Genomic DNA, 17,997 nt, shown 5'->3' with positions numbered 1-17,997 from the left:
AGGATCCGAGTCCAAAATTCCTTTGTCTATTACAGCACATGGTAGCAGAGGCCTGTCATGAGAAATTAATAATTTTACAGGGAAGGGAGATTTTATTTATTTGGGTGCCGGCTGGGGCCTGCCCTTCCCCCAGGTCACCTAGTGCGCCAGCGTTGCAGAAAGGAGGTGCGCTCCCCTGGCTGGCGAGGAGGGGCCCAGAGGAGGTCTCTGCTGCCTCCCCAGATGATGGCACCCAGCAGGGCTGGGCCCAGGACCCCAGAGAAGGAGGGGTGTGATGGGACAATCTATACAAACAAAGGCATCACGTTTCAGAAAGATGTGGGTTCAGATTTCACTCTAATGGTTTCTAGTTGTGCAACCTTGGGCAAGTTACTTCTGTTGTTACTATTATGATTATTAGCCTCCATACTGTCGTTATTATCGTTTGCCCCAACTCGCTGTGTGACCTGGGGTACATTATGCAGTCTGAGCCTCAGTTTCCTCATCTGTAAAATGGGAGTTAAAAGTATCTGCCTGATAGAGTTGTTATGAGGACCACACCGAGTTATTGCTAACAATGGCTCTGGGAGGTCTGGGGGACTCAGTTGGCTAAGCATCCAACTCTTGGTTTTGGCTCAGGTCATGATCTCAGGGTGATGAGATCAAGCCCTGCATCCAACTCTGTGCCAAGCATAGAGCCTGCTTAAGATTGTCCCTCTGCCCCTCCCCTCCCCCCAAAAAAGAATGGCTCCCACACATAGTCAACACTGAGAAGCTGTTTGTCAGTAGTATCGCCATAAGCCTGAGCCCCTAAGGAGGCAAAATAAAATGTTCTCTTGGTAGCAAGCAGAAGGTCAGCTGGACTCCATTGAACCCTTGTTTCTTCATCTATAAAACCTTGGTTTTATAGGACTTTTGTAAAGATTAAATGCAACCACAGATGAGTATAGACATAGCTGGAATGTCACCTCCTCCAGGAAGGCCTTCTAGGCCACCCATCCCTGGGCCTATGCAAACTCCATCCAGAACCTGTCCACACCCATCTCCCACCCCTCGCTGACCATGGGTGCCTGCAGACAAAGACCTTGGAAAGTCCAGGTCTGGGACCCCAGAGCCAGGCATGAGCTGGGTAGAAGCCAGTGTTCTGAGGAGTCCACTGAATCAAGTGAGATCCTGGCAGGACTGGGAGAGAAAGAACCATAGAGAGAGATTGCTAGACCACACTGCATAAGCTGGGCCTCTCCAACCCGCTCACTAGGGCTCTGTTCCCCAGGAAACGGGCAGGGAAGGCCAGATTATCCCCCAGGTCCCTGCGGTCCAACACAGGCACCACTGACCACACTGGGCCAGGGTGTGGGCCTCCACACCAGGCCCCCATGGACACTGGGATGACCCCCCACAAGAGAGGAGACATTAAGGTCTCTGCTTCGCAGCTGTGAGCTCCAGGGCCTCAGAGGGAGATGGGCCCCTTCACATTCCTGTGGTCAGCCGGTCACCTCCTCTAGGCAGGGGCATGCCTTTCAGCAAGCCACGTGTCATAACACCTCAGACGAAGAGGGGCATCCCCAGGACTGGCCCAGCCACCAGCTCTTTCCAGCATGTCCTCAATCCCAGGACACACGATGCAGTTGAATTCTCAGCCTGCGCAGTCCAGCCTCTGCCCACAGGCTCCCTCTTCCTGTCCTTTTGCAGAGGCTATGCATTGTCCCTCACTTTTGTCTATAAAGTGACCTCCTCCTCCTCACGACCCAGGCCCCTGGAGCTGAATAAGCTGGTCCAGTTGCATGCCCAGACCACAGCTCCACTGGCAGAGGGGCCCCACAGGCACCTGGTCCCAGGAGGGTGGAGTTCATGCTGCCGCTCCCCGAAGCTTCCTGCCTCCACTGTGGCCCCTCCAAGTACTGCCCTGGGCTTTGAGCAAGACAGAGGTGCACCCCTTCCCAAACCAAACACTTCATGAAGTGGGGTCCAGCATCGGTGACCACATGCCAGTCTGGGAAAGCTCGACCTTGCCTATAACACTGGCCTTGTAGACCAGACACACTGCTTCCTCCCCTGCCTCACCAATGCCCCAGTGGCTGGAAAGACGGAGCTGGGCCCTGGAAGACTGGGCGGCTCCTCCCGCCCTTCCATTCCCAGGCAGGTGCCTCTCCTGGTAAGGTAGCTGGGCCTTGGAGGTTGGCACGGCAGCTCGGCTGAGGATATCAGGAACAAAGGCTCTGATAGGGAGTTCCACCACCATGACAGCACAACACAGGAATGACCAGTCAGAAGGACAGGGGCTCACAGTGTGTGTGTGTGAATGTGTGTGTGTGTGTGTGTATGTGTGTGTGTTTTCCCGGAAACCTGAGGTTCAACCCCAGCCACAGCACCACCAGTGCTCCCCAGGGCCTTATAGGTTAACCCTGGCCTTACGCTAAAACCTGTCCAAGGGACCCACATCTCTAAAGCTGGATGCCTGTGAGGTCACAGTGCTCCTTGGAGAAAGCCAAGCCTGTGGGCTGCTCCAAGGCTCAAAGAGCCTCCCCTGGAAGGCTGCCTTAGGAAGGCCCCACGCTGGAGGGAAGCATGTGTTCCACAATGCACATGACTATTGGTGGGTGAGACACTGAACATCTGCATGTAACAGAGGAGGCTGGCCGGACAGGCTCTGACCGCAGAGCGTGTGTCGTCACCACCTGAACAAGTGTGTGTGATCATGTGTATGTGAATGGGGGATGAGACCACTGGTGAGGAGAGGAGCCAAGATTCCCCATGACAGCGGTACTGCCACCACACTGGTCCCTCCGTCCTCGACTGCAGGGGACCATAGCCAGCCCCCAGGGGAGGAGCCCCACAGAGGCCATTCCTAGGACTGAGGTGGGACTGCTCTGCTTGGCCAGGGAGGGGCCCAGCCTGGTGGCCGTGGGAACTCACCATGCACTTGTTGGGCTTCTCACCCGAGTGCACTCTCATGTGGATGAGCAGCTTGTAGCGGGCGTTGAAGGGCTTATAGCGGCGCACACAGCCCGCCCAGAAGCAGGTGAAGTCCTCGCCCTTGCGCTGGTCAATGTGGCTCTTCTCGATGTGCCGTACCAGCTCCTCCTGCTGCTCATAGGCCGCGCAGCAGTCCACCCACCGGCATGCTTGCCGGCCAGTGCCCCCCCGGCCAGCCAGGCCCAGCCCCAGGCCTCCAAGGCCTGAGCCGGGCGGCAACTGAGACACGGGGTAGGGGGGTGGCAGGCCTGGCTGGTGAGACCCAAAGAGGTCTGAGAACTCATCCGCAGGCTCCTGCTTCAGGAAGCCCCCCTTCCGGCAGGCTTCAAGCTGCAAACTGCCCTCGTGGCTCTCCGTGGTGGTGGGGCCAGGCCGGGCCCGCTTGGGAGGCCCCCCCAGGTCTCCTGGCAGAGGGGGGCTCCGGAGTCCATTCACACAGGTGACCAGAGCTGTCTGGGAAGAACGGAGGATGGAGGCGACGTCGGAGGCACAGGGGGAAGACGAGGCCGAGGAGGTGGGGGGCAGGCCCAGGAGGCAGCAGCGCTTTAGGCTGCCCTCAGGGAGGTGGGCCTCAGGTTGGGGACCCAGGCCAGAGCCGGGGTCGCTGCCCAGAAGGTAGCAGGAAGGTGTGGGGTTAGTGAGGCCTCGGCCCGGCAGGTCCAGGTCCGCGTGCAGGCCAGTGGCTGGCGGGGCCCGGCAGTGAGCAGACAGGGGTGGGCGAGCTTCCGTCATGGCCCGGTAGTCAGGCAGGGACTCCTGCTTGATGTGCTGTGTGGCCGGAAGGCCACCATTCACATACGCGGCCTGAGGTCTGGGCGACCTGGAAGACAGTGAGTAGAGCAGCCGTGAGAGGGTGGCAGTCCACCATGGAGAGGCCCCGGTGGCAGAGGGGACGGCAGGGAACCCGGGACTGAGGGACGGGAAGCTCAGAGCAGGGGGGAGGCTGAGGGCTGGAAGCAGAGGGAGAGAGAAGCTGGAGGCTGGAGGTCTGGTCAGCAGGGAAGAATATGGGGGAAAAAGGGAGAGAGGAGGAGGACGGGGCTGGGAGAGGTTAGAGGAAGGTAAGAGGTTTGAAGAGGATGCCAGGAAAGAGCCTCGTTTCATTCTGTTACCAAATCCAGCCTGCCTTCCCCCGCCCCGGATGCCATCCTGGCCTGTTGCTGAGGCCTCCCTAGGGTCTGCCCTGACCTTTTCCCCATGACTTCTAGTGAGTTCTGGAGGAAGACAGCTGAGGCTGGCATTTGGAGGGACATCCAGGTCCAGTTTGTTTTAAATTCTGCCTACAGGGACCCCTGGGTGGCTCAGCGGTGAGTGTCTGCCTTCGGCTCAGGGTGTGATCCCAGAGTTCCAGCATCGAGTCCCACACTGGGCTCCCTGTAGGGAGCCTGCTTCTCCCTCTGCCTATGTCTCTGCCTCTCTGTGTCTCTTGTGAATAAATAAGCAGACAATTTTAAAATAAATAAATAAATAAAATAATAAATAAATAAATTCTGCCCACTTGTCCCTTAGATCTTAATTTTTGTAATCTCTCTTAATTTCTAGAAATGTTCACGATGTGATGTTTTGCCCTAAGCAAACACAGTGAGTATTTGTGGGTTATGGGTCTAAAACACATGTCATGGTAACGGGGAGGGAGGTGCATCCCAGAGATGACTGAGGACAAGCCTGGTGGGGTGGTCCCAGAATTTCAAGCCCAGACACTGTGACTACATGAAAGGAACTCTAGGGAGAGGCTGCTGGGCAAGCAGGTGGGAGGGCAGCATGGGGTAGGCTGGAGACCAGGGTTTGAGGCTGTCCTCAGCCACTCCCAGATGCACAACATGGGGCAAGGCCTCTCTCCTCATCCCAATACTGGAACGATCCTCCTCCTGGGAGTGGTGGTGGTGTGATGCGCAAGGCTGGGTGCGGTGGTATCTTCATCGTGTGTGTGGTATACACGTCCCTAGAAAGGGGCCTTCCTGATGCAGGACGAGGAAGTGCAGGCAGAGGCACCAGAGCCTCCAGCCACCAGCAAAGTGATGCTGGACTGAGGGTCAAAGGAGCCCCTTGACTGGCTGGGCAGAACAGGAAGCCTGCTTATGTGCCCAAAGCCTGACCAGGACACCTTATGTGACCTTGGGCCTGTCTGAGCCTCAGTTTCCTCACCTATGAAGCGAGGACTAACCCTCACTTCTTCAGAGACTGGCTGCCAGGATCAAGAGGGATGGAGGATGCCACAAGGGGAAAGGGGATGGCCGCCTTCATACTGCCATATCACTGCCACCGTTCTGGAGCTCTTTGCAGAGGGACTGTGGGGTCATCACCTGTCCCTCATTTCCAAGTGGCCTGCAGCCCCCCTCCCTCTCTCCCTGGCTCCCTGCAGCTGTGGCAGCCCTAGCACTGATACTCAGGAGGGGGTGGGAGTGGGGAAAGGCAGAGCCTAGAGGCCCTCAGAGAACATGAGCTCCAACCCCATGACCGCAGATGGGAAAGGAGTCCAGAGGGCAGAGGGCTTGCCCACAGTCAGGAGCAGCAAGTCAGCAACAGGGCTTGGACTAGGAGCCAGGCTCCCCTTCTCCTGGGGGTGTGCCTTTCTCCTGTATAGACCTGAACTCTGCCCCGGATAAAGGCTTGTGGAAAGGTCCCTCCTGTTGCTCAGCCACACTTGACCAATTCCCTGCCTCACCTAGCAAAGACTTTTCTTTCCTGCCCAGAGTGTGGTCACTGGGTGAAAGGAGGAACATGGACTCCAAAGTGGACAGCAAATGCACATCCTCCTTCCCCGGCCCTGGGGATGCTGAGCCACCACTGCTGGCAGAAAGCTCTGAGAGTTTAAAGATCTGATATAAAAGTGGTGACTTTGTGAAACTTAAAACAAAAATCAAAAAAAGCATAGCTGTTCCTTGCATGGTTGTCATCCTGAGCCCGACAGCGATGGGCAGCCAGGTAAGCATCTGTTGGGAACAATCCATTTAAAAACAGCAGCAGGCTAAACAACCAGCAGAAGAGAACAGCTACAGCACCCGTGACTGAATTACCCAAATACGACAAACGAAACCTCACATGGCAGTAGGTGGGGAGAGGGTGGCTCAGGCTGTGGTGTCTGTTGGCTTCAAAGGCCAGCTGAGGCAGCCCCCTGCTTGCTCTTGCCTTCCCTCTGCCCCAGCAGGCTGGCACAGTTCCTGCCCTGCCTGCCGCTGAGCCCCAGGCCCCCAGGCGCCTCCCATCACGCCTCTGGAAACTGTGAGCAGGAGTCCCTGGACAGAGCAAAGAACTGCTGAGCACCCCGCAGGCCAGGCACCTTCCCAAGGGCCGACCCACGCAGCCTCACCACAGCAGAGCAATGCCTGGTATCTGCTGAATGCATAACCAAATTCTTCAGGGGAGAGCCCACCATCTGTTTTATCCTTGGGAAAACCGAAGCAGCTTGCCCAAGCCCTCAGAGGCAAGCAGCGTAACAGCAGGAATCTGAACCTTGATCTATCTAAATCAGCAGCCCAGGATTTTCCCACAACACCGCGCTGCCAGGGGCCCCATCCTCCCCAGTAACATGATGTACCATGATGACTATTACGTTTCCTGGCAGCCTCAACGTTCTGAGTGTCAAGGACTCCAATGTTCTTCTGTCTGTCATCTTAGGTCCTGGAGGAGAGCTGCTAAACTTGGGGAAACCAGTGTTCCTCCGGCAGAGGCTCAAGGGGACAGGACGCTGACTTTAGATCTCATGGGGTCTGTGCATCCATAGGTTCAGGAGCCGCGGCCTGGGCTGAGGGCCAGAGAGGTCACTCTGCAAGCTTTTCCCTCTGTGCCAGGTGATGCTGGGGACACAAGATGGTTCACAAACCAGGTCCCTGCCCTTCAGAGGCTTCCTTTCTCATGGAGGAGACTGAGGACCAGCTCTTATGGGAACACTTAAACTCTGCTGAAGGGTGGGCAGAGTTCTGGCAAACATAAGAGACCAGGGTAGGAGGGGGCCACTGAAGGCTGAGGCATGACGATGTGAAAGAGTGTGGCTCACTGGGCTCAAAGCCAAAAGGCCAGTGTGATGGGTAGGCAGGGAGGGCCCAGATCACCCAGGGCACCTTCCTGCACACCTGGGGACCTGTGTACTCTGTGTTTCTACCTTCATCTTACAGGTAAGGAAACGAGGCCCAGAAAGGGACAGCATCATGCCCAAGGTCACCCAGAAAGCCAGTGAAAGCTAAGCCTCAAACTGTATGTAATAATACATTCCACGGACCAGAGTGGAGGAGACTCTCCTCCTCCAATCATTTTTAGCACAGAAATGACAGAATCAGGGTATTGCTAAAGTTACTTGAAACTCTCACCACTTGCTGGATGACTTCAGACTAGTTCTGTGGCCTCTCTGGCCTCAGTTTCCCCACCCTCTGGCAGATGGGAATTGAGTGAGTTAATAACATGAAAAGTGTGTGGCACATAGCAAGCACTCCAGGATGGTCACTTATTAGTGGTGACAATTAAATGAGAGATGTGCAGAAGCAGCAGGTATTCTCAAAGTGGGAGCAATCTTCTCCAGGAACCTAGGCAGTGGATCAAGGGCCCAGAGATCAGGAGGAGGGGGCAGCAAGGAGAGAAGGGGTCCTCATCCCAAAGCAATCCAGTGGGAAGGAGAAGGGACAAGATCTGACTGGGTATGGGACAGGGGCTGGAGCCCTCTTCTGCTTTAGGAAAATGAGGGAGTGTGATGATGCCCAATCAGTAGCAGAAATGGCAGCAGCTCAGGTTAATGCTGGCGTGTGGTTCTAGGTATAGGCTCTTATGCTCTAAGTGATCAAAATGACAAATATAATCTATATGAAAAAAAATAGTGCCGCCCTATAACCCAAGAATTTCACTACTAGGTATTTATCCAAAGGATACAAACATAGTGATTCAAAGGGGCACCTGTACCCCAATATTTATAGAAACTATGTCCACAGTAGCCAAACTATCGAAAGAGCCTAGGTGTCCATTGACAGACGAATGGATAAAGAAAATGTAGTATGTGTGTGTACACACACACACACACACACACACACACTGGAATATTACTCAGCCATCAAAAATGCTATCTTGCCATTTACAATGTTGTAGGTGGAACTAGAGGGTATTATGCTAAGTGAAATTAAGTGAGAGAAAGCTAAATACATATAATTTCACTCCTATGTGGAATTTAAGAAACAAAACTGATGAATGTAGGGGAAGGAAAAATAAAATAGGATAAAAGTAGAGAGAGAGGCAAACCGTAAGAGATGCTGAACTCTAGAAAACAAACTGAGGGTCGATGGAGCGGAGTGGGGGATGGGGTAACTGGGTGATGGGCATTAAGGAGGGTACGTAATGTAATGAGCACTGGGTGTTACATGCAACCGAGGAATCACTAAGTTCTACCTCAGAAACTAATACTGCACTATATGTTAACTAAACTGAATTAAAATTAAAATTAAAATTAAAATTAAAAAAATTAATAAAGCAAAAACCCACTTGCTTTAGCTTTCCCTTTAATACCCTTCTACCCTGAGGTAGAAAGAATTTCCCTAGAAAAACCAGATGCTTTTGTGCCTGCCTTTGGCCCAGGGCGCGATCCTGGAGTCCCGGGATTGAGTCCCGTGTCGGGCTCCCAGCATGGAGCCTGCTTCTCCCTCTGCCTGTGTCTCTGCCTCTCTCTCTCTCTCTCTCTCTGTGTCTATCATAAATAAATTTTTAAAAAATCTTTAAAAAAAAAAAAAGAAAAACCAGATGCTGCTGGGGGAGCCTCAGTGGATAATCAAACAGATATATGCATTAAACTGTCACTGAAAACATACAGTTCTAAGTCTAAAAGACGCTTGCTCCTTGTTATGAATTGTGTGCCTCCAAAATCTCTATGTTGAAATCCTAGCTCCCAGTGTGATGGTCTTTAGAAATAGGGCCTTTCGGGAGGTAACTGAGATTAAATGTGGTTGTAAGGGTGAGGCCCTAATCCAGTTTGACTGGTGTCCTCATAAGATGAAGAGCATGCAAAGAGTGGAAAGGCCGTGTGAGGACACCCCAGCCAGGAGGCCATGTGTAAGTCAAGGAGAGGCCAAACTTGGGGGCACCGTGGTCTCAGATGTCCAGCCTCCAGAATGGTAAGAAAATACATGTCTGTTGTTTTAGCAAGCTGGGCTGTGGTGTTTAGTTAAGGCAGGCCACACAAACTAACATGTAAATCAGAAGTCTCAGGGCGAGGGGGGATCCCTGGGTGGCTCAGCGGTTTAGCACCTGCCTTCAGCCCAGGGCGTGATCCTGGAGACCCGGGCTCAAGTCCCACATCGGGCTCCCTGCATGGAGCCTGCTCTCCGTCTGCCTGTGTCTCTGCCTCTCTCTCTCTCTGTGTGTCTCTCATGAATAAATAAATAAAATCTTAAAAAAAAAAAAAAGTCTCACTAGTGTCACCGAAGGCCACAGGGATTCTACATTCTCAGAGAAAGTGGCTCTGTGTGGGAAGCATCAGCCTCCTGCTGTGTAGTAATGTCTTGCCCAAAGCTCTCACCGGAAAGTAAGCTCTGTTGCAGAGATCTTTGCTTCCTTTGCTAAGGCATGTCCAGCACTTCACAGTGTCCAGCACACAGCAGACACTTAATAAATGACGGATACAAAAATGAATTGTGAACAGGCAACTGGGCCAGTTTTTAGATGTCTGATTTGTGAAGCAGGCCTCAGCAAGCATGCCCAGGCAATAAGGTGCAGGCCTGGGGCTGAGCTGTGGGCACAGGGCACAGCCAGGACCCTGGGAGAGCCACAGGAGGCAGATTCCAGCCTAAGATGCAATCCCACAGAACATGTGTCCACACGTGGACATCGCTGGAAACACGCAGGCGTTGAATGCAGGTCACCAGGCAGGGCTCTGTGAGGCAGGCTTCCGAGGGCAGGAGATGGCTCCAGGTGGAGGAACATCTTCCCACTCCATGAGTAGTCAGTCCAGGGTCTGACACTAGAGTGTGTATGAACCCTGAGCCGGGTTTTCCTTTCCTATCCCACCCCTGAACCTTCCATTTCTGAAATTACTGACTCTCTGTGAAAAGCCACCCAGCTTCTGCAATGGGGAAACACACCTCAATCAAACCGTCTCTGAAAAAAAAAAAGAAAAAAAAAAAAACCGTCTGTGTCTTGTGAGGCACTGCCACATGGCAGGGGAAGAGAGGGGCACTTCAAGGCCTAGACCAGGCAGCCACCATTGTGCTACTGGCCTCTGGCTGGTCCCTGGCCCTCCCGTGCCTCAGTTGTCCTGTGTATCCCACAACTGGGCAGACCAGGTAAGGTCCTGAGGCCCTCAGCTGTCGACCTTCAGGAAGCATCAACAGAAGGCAGCTGTGGGTGAGGATGGAGCACCTACCTGCTCGGGTGGGGGAAGTGCAGGAGCCTCTCGCAGGCGGGGGGCTGGCCCCGGGGTGGTGGCGTGCCCGCAGGGAGAAAAAGGCCCTGGCAGCAGGTGGGGCCAGGGCCCTCTGCAAGGTCCAGGTCCAGCAGGCTCTTCTCTGAGCCTGGGGTGCAGTGGCCGTAGCTCCCATTCACTGTGCAAAGAAAGACAGGGAGAGGAAAGAGCATGAGTGGGGACAGCCACAGCGGGGTGCAGGGAGAGGGCAGTCATTAGGGCACAGTGTGGGCCACGGCCACCCTGAGCCCACACTCGCTAAACCCCTGCTGCACTCAAGGCACCCAGGATCTGTCATTTAATTTCCATGATCACCAGTGGAATCACGAACAAAAGCTTCAATATTCAGATGTAGACACTGGGCTCCTTTGGTGGAATGACTGCTTCACAAGCACGGACCCCTGACGATGCACCACCACTCTGCTAGGGGCAAGACACATCGCTGAAACAGGCTGACATGCTCCTGCCTCTGGAAGCTGACAATCTCTGACCCTCACGTTGGCCACCAAGCATTCCCGGGACAAGGTGCACGACTTGGGCTGGGGCTGCTGCTACTGCTGGGCAGGCCGGTGAGCGTCCAGACGTTACATGTCACGGAGCAGGTGCTCACTGCACAGTATCTGCTCGTTATTACCAGAGCTCAATCTACATTATTTCCCAAACTGCATTACACCACAGAAATGCGGCACACCGTTATTCACACCTCTGTATTCTCCACGGTTCTCTGACAGCCTGTCGCATGCCCTGCCTTGCTAGCTGCTGAGTTTTTATGAAGACTAATTGAGGGAGAAGGTGAATTAAACCCTGAGAAAATCTGTATAAAGTGTAACAAAGCTGTTAGGTATAGTTGTTATAAGCTACTTCCTGGAACTCTCTGAGTCTCAGCTGTCTCTTCTACAGTGTGAAGTGAGTTAATCTGGAAACTATCTTTTCAGGCTTTTTGTCCTGTCACCTGCCAGTGATAACTTTAAGGATGAAAAAACATGGACTTCGGGGCCTTGATGGACTTAGGTGTGAACCCCAATCACCCCCAAGCAAGTCTGTGCCTTAGAAAGATCTCTCCCTGAGGCTGACCCTCAGCTCCCAGGTGTAAATTGGAGACAGCCGCACCAGGTCTCCAGAGATGCCGTGAGGTTTTGAGAGCTGAGGTGCAGAGCCCCCGGCATGGTGCTGCGGGCACCTGGCAGGTATGCTCCAGGAATGGAGAAAGTTCTTATTGTCAAAGAGCACTTTGGAAAGCACAAAGTAACCTACAGATGTCATAAGGCATTATTAACAGGCCCAAGTATTGTCCAGGGACTGTCTGCTCTGAGCAAGACAAGCCATTAGTTTGAGCCAATCAACAGCTGACACCAGGTTCGGACTCCTCCCTGGGACTGAGGATGAGGGCAACTACAGCAGGAGCACGTTTGCTGAGCAAGATGTTCACACCACCGTCTCCTTGGAGCCTCTGCACTGCCCCTCTGAGGGAACTCGCCCTCGCTGGAGAGTGGGGAGAGAGGCTCGAGGAGCTTACAGTACCTGCCTGAGATCACATGGCTTTAAGAATCTGGGCTGGCTGCTCTCGGCTCAGGCCTATCACACGCAAGCCCCAATTCTGAACCGCGCTATAATAAGTGGCCTCTGAGACAAAAACCCAACCCCATCCTCAAGGATCCACCTCACCCAACCCGAAGGCAGCCCCTTCCGCCCAAGAGGCTGGACGCTCAGTGCTTACTTGCCACATGCCCACAGCTCTGACAGGCACCAGGCATCCACCTGTTGAGCACATTAGGGTCTGCAGATGGGAATGCAACACTGCTAGGGTCTCAGGGCAGGGGAAGGGCTCAGATGAGTCTGTATGCCCGGGCACCCTTCACCTTCCCAGGCCAAGCCAGGCTCATTCCTGCTGCAAGGAATACTCACTCCTGCTGGCTCTGGCTGCTGCTGGGCCAGCCCCTCACAAGCTTATTTTTTAATAACTTGGTTGTTTTTTAATTAAAAAGAAATCCCTGGTAACAAATGTGAACGGCCTGAGTTAATGAGAGCAGGCTGCCGCTCGTTTAGCTCCATCTCTGCTTGGCGCTCTTTCCCTGTTCCAAATCGTTTCTGCATGCAATTTTATTGTCCCATTGAGGCAAACCCTGGGCCTGGGCCTCAGAAAACTGTGGATAATTTTATGACCATTAATAGCATTTGGAGCAAAGAGAGCTTAATCATCACACGGGGCTGTTTTGCCAGGGTCTTTCTCCCAGAATCTTTGGGGTCAGAGAGGTGGCTCTGAGCATCCTTCAAAAACCCACCAGACCCAGTGGAGGCCTCTGGGTTACTCAACCCTCCTTCACTTAGGAGGATGTGTAGAGTGAGGAAAGGTGGGCCCCTAGGAAGGTACTGGGGAGCCCAGCATTTATCAAGCCCTTCTGAGGCACCAGGCACATTGATCCTTCTAACCGTCCATCCTTGTGTGGTTGGCTCATTCCAGCCATTTTTCAGGTGAGACAAACAGGTTTGGAGATAGGTGCCTCTGACTAGGCTCAGGGGCTACAAGAGGTGAGGCCACAATTCAAACCCAGATCTCTCAGGCTTCAAAGCCTGTCCTGTTGCCTCTCAGGCAACTGATGAACAACTGGTGACCCCCAAACAAGCACTCCCACCTTTGACTCCAATGAAGATCATGTTGGGGAGCCTTTAGAGAAGTCAAAGTACAACCAACCATTACAATGACCCCCCAACCCCAGTCTTTATGACAGCTCTGCCAGATTGGTAGGACCAATCCATCTACAGACAAGCACATGAAGGCTCAAAGAGGTCTAGTGCTTTACCCAAGGTCACACAGGGAGTAAGGGGCAGACCTGAGATGAAAACCCATCACCTCTGTGATAGAAAAAAAAGTTATCACTTTTCAAATCATTGAGGTGCATTGGCTTTTTCTCCACTGGATGTAGTATAAGAGGTCTTCCTACAATAAATCAACAAGCCAGTTCTTGGAGGGAGGAAAGACAGAGCCCCTCAGGTCATAGTTTGACAATGCTTGGGGCTCAAAGACCATTCATGTGTGACTTTCATAGCACCCTGGATAAATCCATCAGCCTCCCTAACTTCAGAGGGATGTGAGCACCAGAGCTGGCAAGCCACTGTCCCAGGTTGTGTGACAATTGCTCCCAAAGCCCACGCCAGCCCCTTCCCTGAGTCATCTGCTTTCTCAAAGGTTGGAAATTAAACCAGAGGTTATAACATGTGCCCCAAAGATGCTGCCACCACTGCCCACCACAGGCCCAGGTCACGTAGGAGACCTCCCAAGGCCCTCCTGGCCACAGGCATCTTGGTTCTCTGTCCCCCAAAGCATCAAAGGACTCACCCTTGCTCACTCTCCATCTCTGGGGAGTAAGGATGGAGTCTTTCTCTACAGAGGCAGGGGAATGAGAGAGGCACACTGGTCCCCCTGCCCTGAGGCAGGCTGGGTGGGGGGGCCCGGGAAGGGGCTGCACCCAACAGCCATGTCTCCCCCCCTGTGCCACTGGAGCCAAGAGCAGATCCCGGACCTGGATTTGATGTAAATGAAGCTTCTTTGGAGAACTGGAGGATGGAGGAGTCCTATGTCAATTTTTACAAGTTAGAAATTCTGGAATGTCAGGGCTGGGACTGACTGCCCATCCATTTCATTAATAGATGAAGAAACTGAGGCTCAGAGAAAGAAAGGACCTGCTTGGTCACACAGCAAATCCCCAGCAGAGCCTGGCTGGCACCCCTGGGACTAGGCTAAGAGTTTGGTTTACTTTTCTCTTGAATTGTTTTCTCATCTGTAAAATGGTGCTAATAGCTACTCACAGGCTGTGAGGACAATCCCATGAGATTATGGACACGATGCCTTTGGCAAGGTGCCCAGCTCACAGCAAACACTCAGAAAGGCATGAGGATGGTAACCGTAATGATTTCTTCCCCTATTCATTCTTGTGGGAGGTCAGGCCCTGCATTCTATCCCCAGAAGATCAGGTCTGGATAACCCTGAGGCCAGACCCAGAAGGACAAGTCCTCAAGGCTCAGGGGTCACCAAATGCAGGACCGGGCAGCCTGAATGAGGTCACAGCCAGCAAATGTGAAGCAAATGACTCCAGTTACACACCAGAGAGTTTTGCAAATTACCGTAATGACTTGGCTATAAAGTGGTACCACATATAAGGTGACTCCCCACAAGAATTTTAATTTATGCTCAAACCTGCCAAGTCTGCATGAGAAGAACAATGATGCATTCAGCATCTCGGGCCCAGATGCCACCTCCTTGCAGTACCAGGAGCAGCCAGCAGCCTGGTCTAGCAAGGCCTGCACAGTGATGATTCCTCATTCACCAACAAGCAGATTTTTAGTGCCCACCAGGTGCCAGGCTGGTGATAAGGTACAACACTTTACAGCCTACAAAACAGCATGCATCCATCACCTATGAGCTTTACTACAGCCCCCAAGAGCTGGCTGGCCAGTCTCAGAAGGGGCAAGCAATTTGCCCATGCTCATATAGCAAGTGTCGGGCTCAGACCTACACTGAATCCTCTGACTCAGCTATCCGGTCTAGCAGACATTTTTAATCTAGCAAACTTTTTTCTATAACGGGCAAGACATTAACTATTATAGGTTTTGCAGGCTACAGAGTCTCTGCCACAACTACTCAAAAGTGAAAAGCAGCCACACACAATATATAAACAGATGAATGGGGCTGTGTTTCAATAAAACCTTATCTAAAAGAACAGCTCAGTGACTCTGGGGTTTTAATTTGCCAAGCCCTGAGCTAGTGCAGCATTCAGATACCGGATTTTACAAATAGAAAGACAGAGATTCAAAATCTAAAATTATCATACCTTCCTGAATCTGCAAAATGGGGAGAATTTTGAGGATGGAGTTGATGAGGTGATAACCACTGTTAATACTGAACAAAGGGCTGGACTTCAGCCTTCATGGGGGGCACTCACAGCCTGGGCTCACCCCTCCACCTGGGCATTACCTTGGCACCCCCACGATACTTTGCTGCTATGCTGCCCACATCCTTGCCCGTCCAGTGAGAGGCCTGACACGTCCCAAACTCCTCTGGGCCCCCAGAGCTTGGTAGAAGTGAATCTCCTTCCAGAATCTTCCCTGCCATCCCTGAGCTTCCCCACCTCACCTCACAGAAGTCACTGGAACTAGTTGCCCTTCAGTGTGTCCCTTATGCACACCTGGCACATGCTAAATAATTGAAATGTTTTATTTCTAAATCTTCACAACATCACCACAAAATCAAGATTGTAATGCTCTATACAACTACATGGATGCTTTTAAGTGCAGTTAAAACCTTGCCTCCCCTACAGGTCTATAAAATCCTACAGGACAGGGGTTACAGAGCCCTTGAGCTGCTAAATGTCAATGCACCCTGAGACATGATTTTGTCCAACTTAACTACTCATACAGAAAATGGGGACCCAGATGAAGGACAGGCTTGTCCCCCTGGGGATCTTCCCCCTCATTCCTAGCACACAGCTAGACCCCACAGTAGGTGCCTGGAAACACTGGGAAGATGGGTGGCTAGGAGGACCGTCTCCAAGTAACTTTCATGCCCACCATATGGCAGACAGTGACTTGCTCCTGTGACACACACACGTCGAAGCCCTGGCTCTACCATTAACTTTCTGGATATTTGATCCTCAGTGGGCTGCCTCACTCTTCTGAGTCTTGGTTTCTTCTTTTGTAAAACACGGGGAAGACTCCCAGCTCCCCAAAATGCAGTGAGGATTAAATGAGTCCATGTATGCAGAGGTGTAGGGTCTGGTACAGTCAGCATCTTAGTAAAGCCCTCTCTGTTTTGCTTTTTCTTTTTTAAAAAGATTTTTATTTATTTATTCATGAGAGACACAGAAAGAGAGAGACAGAGACATAGGCAGAGGGAGAATCAGGCTCCCTGAGGGGGAGCCTGATGCAGGATTTGATCCCAGGACCCCGAGATCACCCGAGCCAAAGGCAGACGCTCAACCATTGAGTGTTCTTGACAGGCAGAGGACGCATAGTCCTAGCTTCTCTAGGGTGTGTTCCCAGGTAGTGAGCGCTAACACCCAAAGAAGACCAACTTGAGGCTAATTCTTGAGTCTGAGCCTGGGTGCTGCAGGCTCTGCCCCCACTCTGGGCCTCAGGTTTTCCCTCTGAGCAGCGGCAGTGCTGGGCCAGAACAGGACGAATGTCAGGGGTCCTACAGAGTGGGAGATAAGGGGCTCCACATCTCAGGCCCAGAGAGGGAGACTGGCTCTCTCAGAACACGCAGCCCAGTAAGAGACTGCATTGTCACCACCCTGCAGGACCCCTTTTGCCTCACTAGGCTGCACTGTCCCCTCTTCCCTCCTCACCAGCCCCAAAGGCCTGGCAAACAGCAGGAGGTGAGGGCTTCTGAAAGAGGAGAAGCAGGAAGGCAGCCAGGTTCTTTCTCATCTCCATGGCCTGGGTGGGATGGGCTAGCCAAGGCCCACTCCCCCAGCCTGGAGCCGCCTTGGGGCATTCACAGCCACCAGGAGACCTGTAACCTCAGCAGGCTTCTGGAGCTACAGAGCCCAACACTCAAGGCCTCACAGCAGGCTTATGGCCGCCCGTCGTCTCTTATCCCACATCACAAAAACTCTATAAACTCGCCCTTTAAAGCTAAGCTAGATTTACAGGGACTCAGGCTAGTGAAACCTGAACACTGCTAGGCTCTTTCCAAGCCAGAATCACTAACACCATTTTCCAGAGCGAGAGTAATGGACTTGTCCAAGGTCATGCAGCTGGGAGAGGGTGGAGTTGAGATGCGAGCCCCAGCTCTCTTGGGCTTGGAAGGCAGCACTGGCCTGACATTGTTCCACCTCATGAAGGGATTTAGAGTCAATGCACTGACTGCTTTCCCACTCGGGCTGCCATAACAAAACATCACAGCCTGGCTGCCTTCAACAACACACATTTATTTTTTCATTGCTTTGGAGTCACGAAGTCTAAGATCAAGATTCCTACTGATTGCGTTTCTGGTGAGAGCGCTCTCCCTGGCTTGTAGATGGTGGTCTTCTCATTATGTCTCCCATATGGCCTTCCCTCAGTGCATGCAGAGAGAGTAAGAGAGAGAGACAGACAGAGAGAGAGAGAGGCAGAGAGAGAGAGAGAGAGAGAGAGAAGAGATAGGAAAGAGGGAATGCACACAACCTTTTCTTATAAGAATACTAATTGTGCTGTACCAGGGCCCTACCCTTATGACCTCATTGAGCTGTAATGACTTCCTTAGAGATCCCATCTCCAATTACAGTCATACTGGGGGTTAGGGCTTCCATATATGGATTTGGAAGCACAAACATCCAGTCCATAACAGTCAGTATTTGTTCCCTAACAGGGAATATGTTCCCATATTTCCTGTATCTATCTACAGGGCTTGAGAAGGAGGCAGGTAGGAGTATAGATTCTGGGGCCTGACTACAGTGGCATCCTGGTTTTGCCACTGACTAGCTGTGACCTTGTCTAAGTCAAATGGTTTAACATCTTTGGGCCAGTTTATGAAGTGGAAATGGGTTCACATACCCCACGTAAAGTGCCTGTAACAGTATACCTGGTACCCGGGAGATATTATGTGAGTGTTTGCTTTCACTGCTGTTGTTAATACCATTTCCACTCCAGAGGGGGTTGTGGAAGCCTGAACCAGTCAGCATGACCTCTTA

The 17,997-nt window shown here is 52.4% G+C and overlaps 1 protein-coding gene across 5 annotated transcripts in view; it reads right to left on the bottom strand.

Annotated features, from left to right (window-relative positions):
* The window catches only part of GLIS1 (GLIS family zinc finger 1), a 223,730-nt gene that overhangs the window by 75,099 nt on the left and 130,634 nt on the right, over positions 1-17,997 (bottom strand). For all 5 annotated transcript variants that reach the window (XM_049110431.1, XM_049110433.1, XM_049110434.1 and 2 more), the window contains exons 3-4: positions 10,292-10,469; positions 2,896-3,775 (exon numbers count right to left, since the gene is read on the bottom strand). In XM_049110431.1, the coding sequence (XP_048966388.1) occupies positions 2,896-3,775; positions 10,292-10,469 (1,058 nt within the window). The remainder of the gene's footprint in view (positions 1-2,895; positions 3,776-10,291; positions 10,470-17,997) is intronic.

The sequence above is a fragment of the Canis lupus genome, chromosome 5 (assembly GCF_003254725.2).
Source record: "Canis lupus dingo isolate Sandy chromosome 5, ASM325472v2, whole genome shotgun sequence".
NCBI classification, from domain to species: domain Eukaryota; kingdom Metazoa; phylum Chordata; class Mammalia; order Carnivora; family Canidae; genus Canis; species Canis lupus.
Note: the sequence above shows the minus strand (reverse complement) of the source record. Positions and strands in the feature narration are given on the sequence as shown.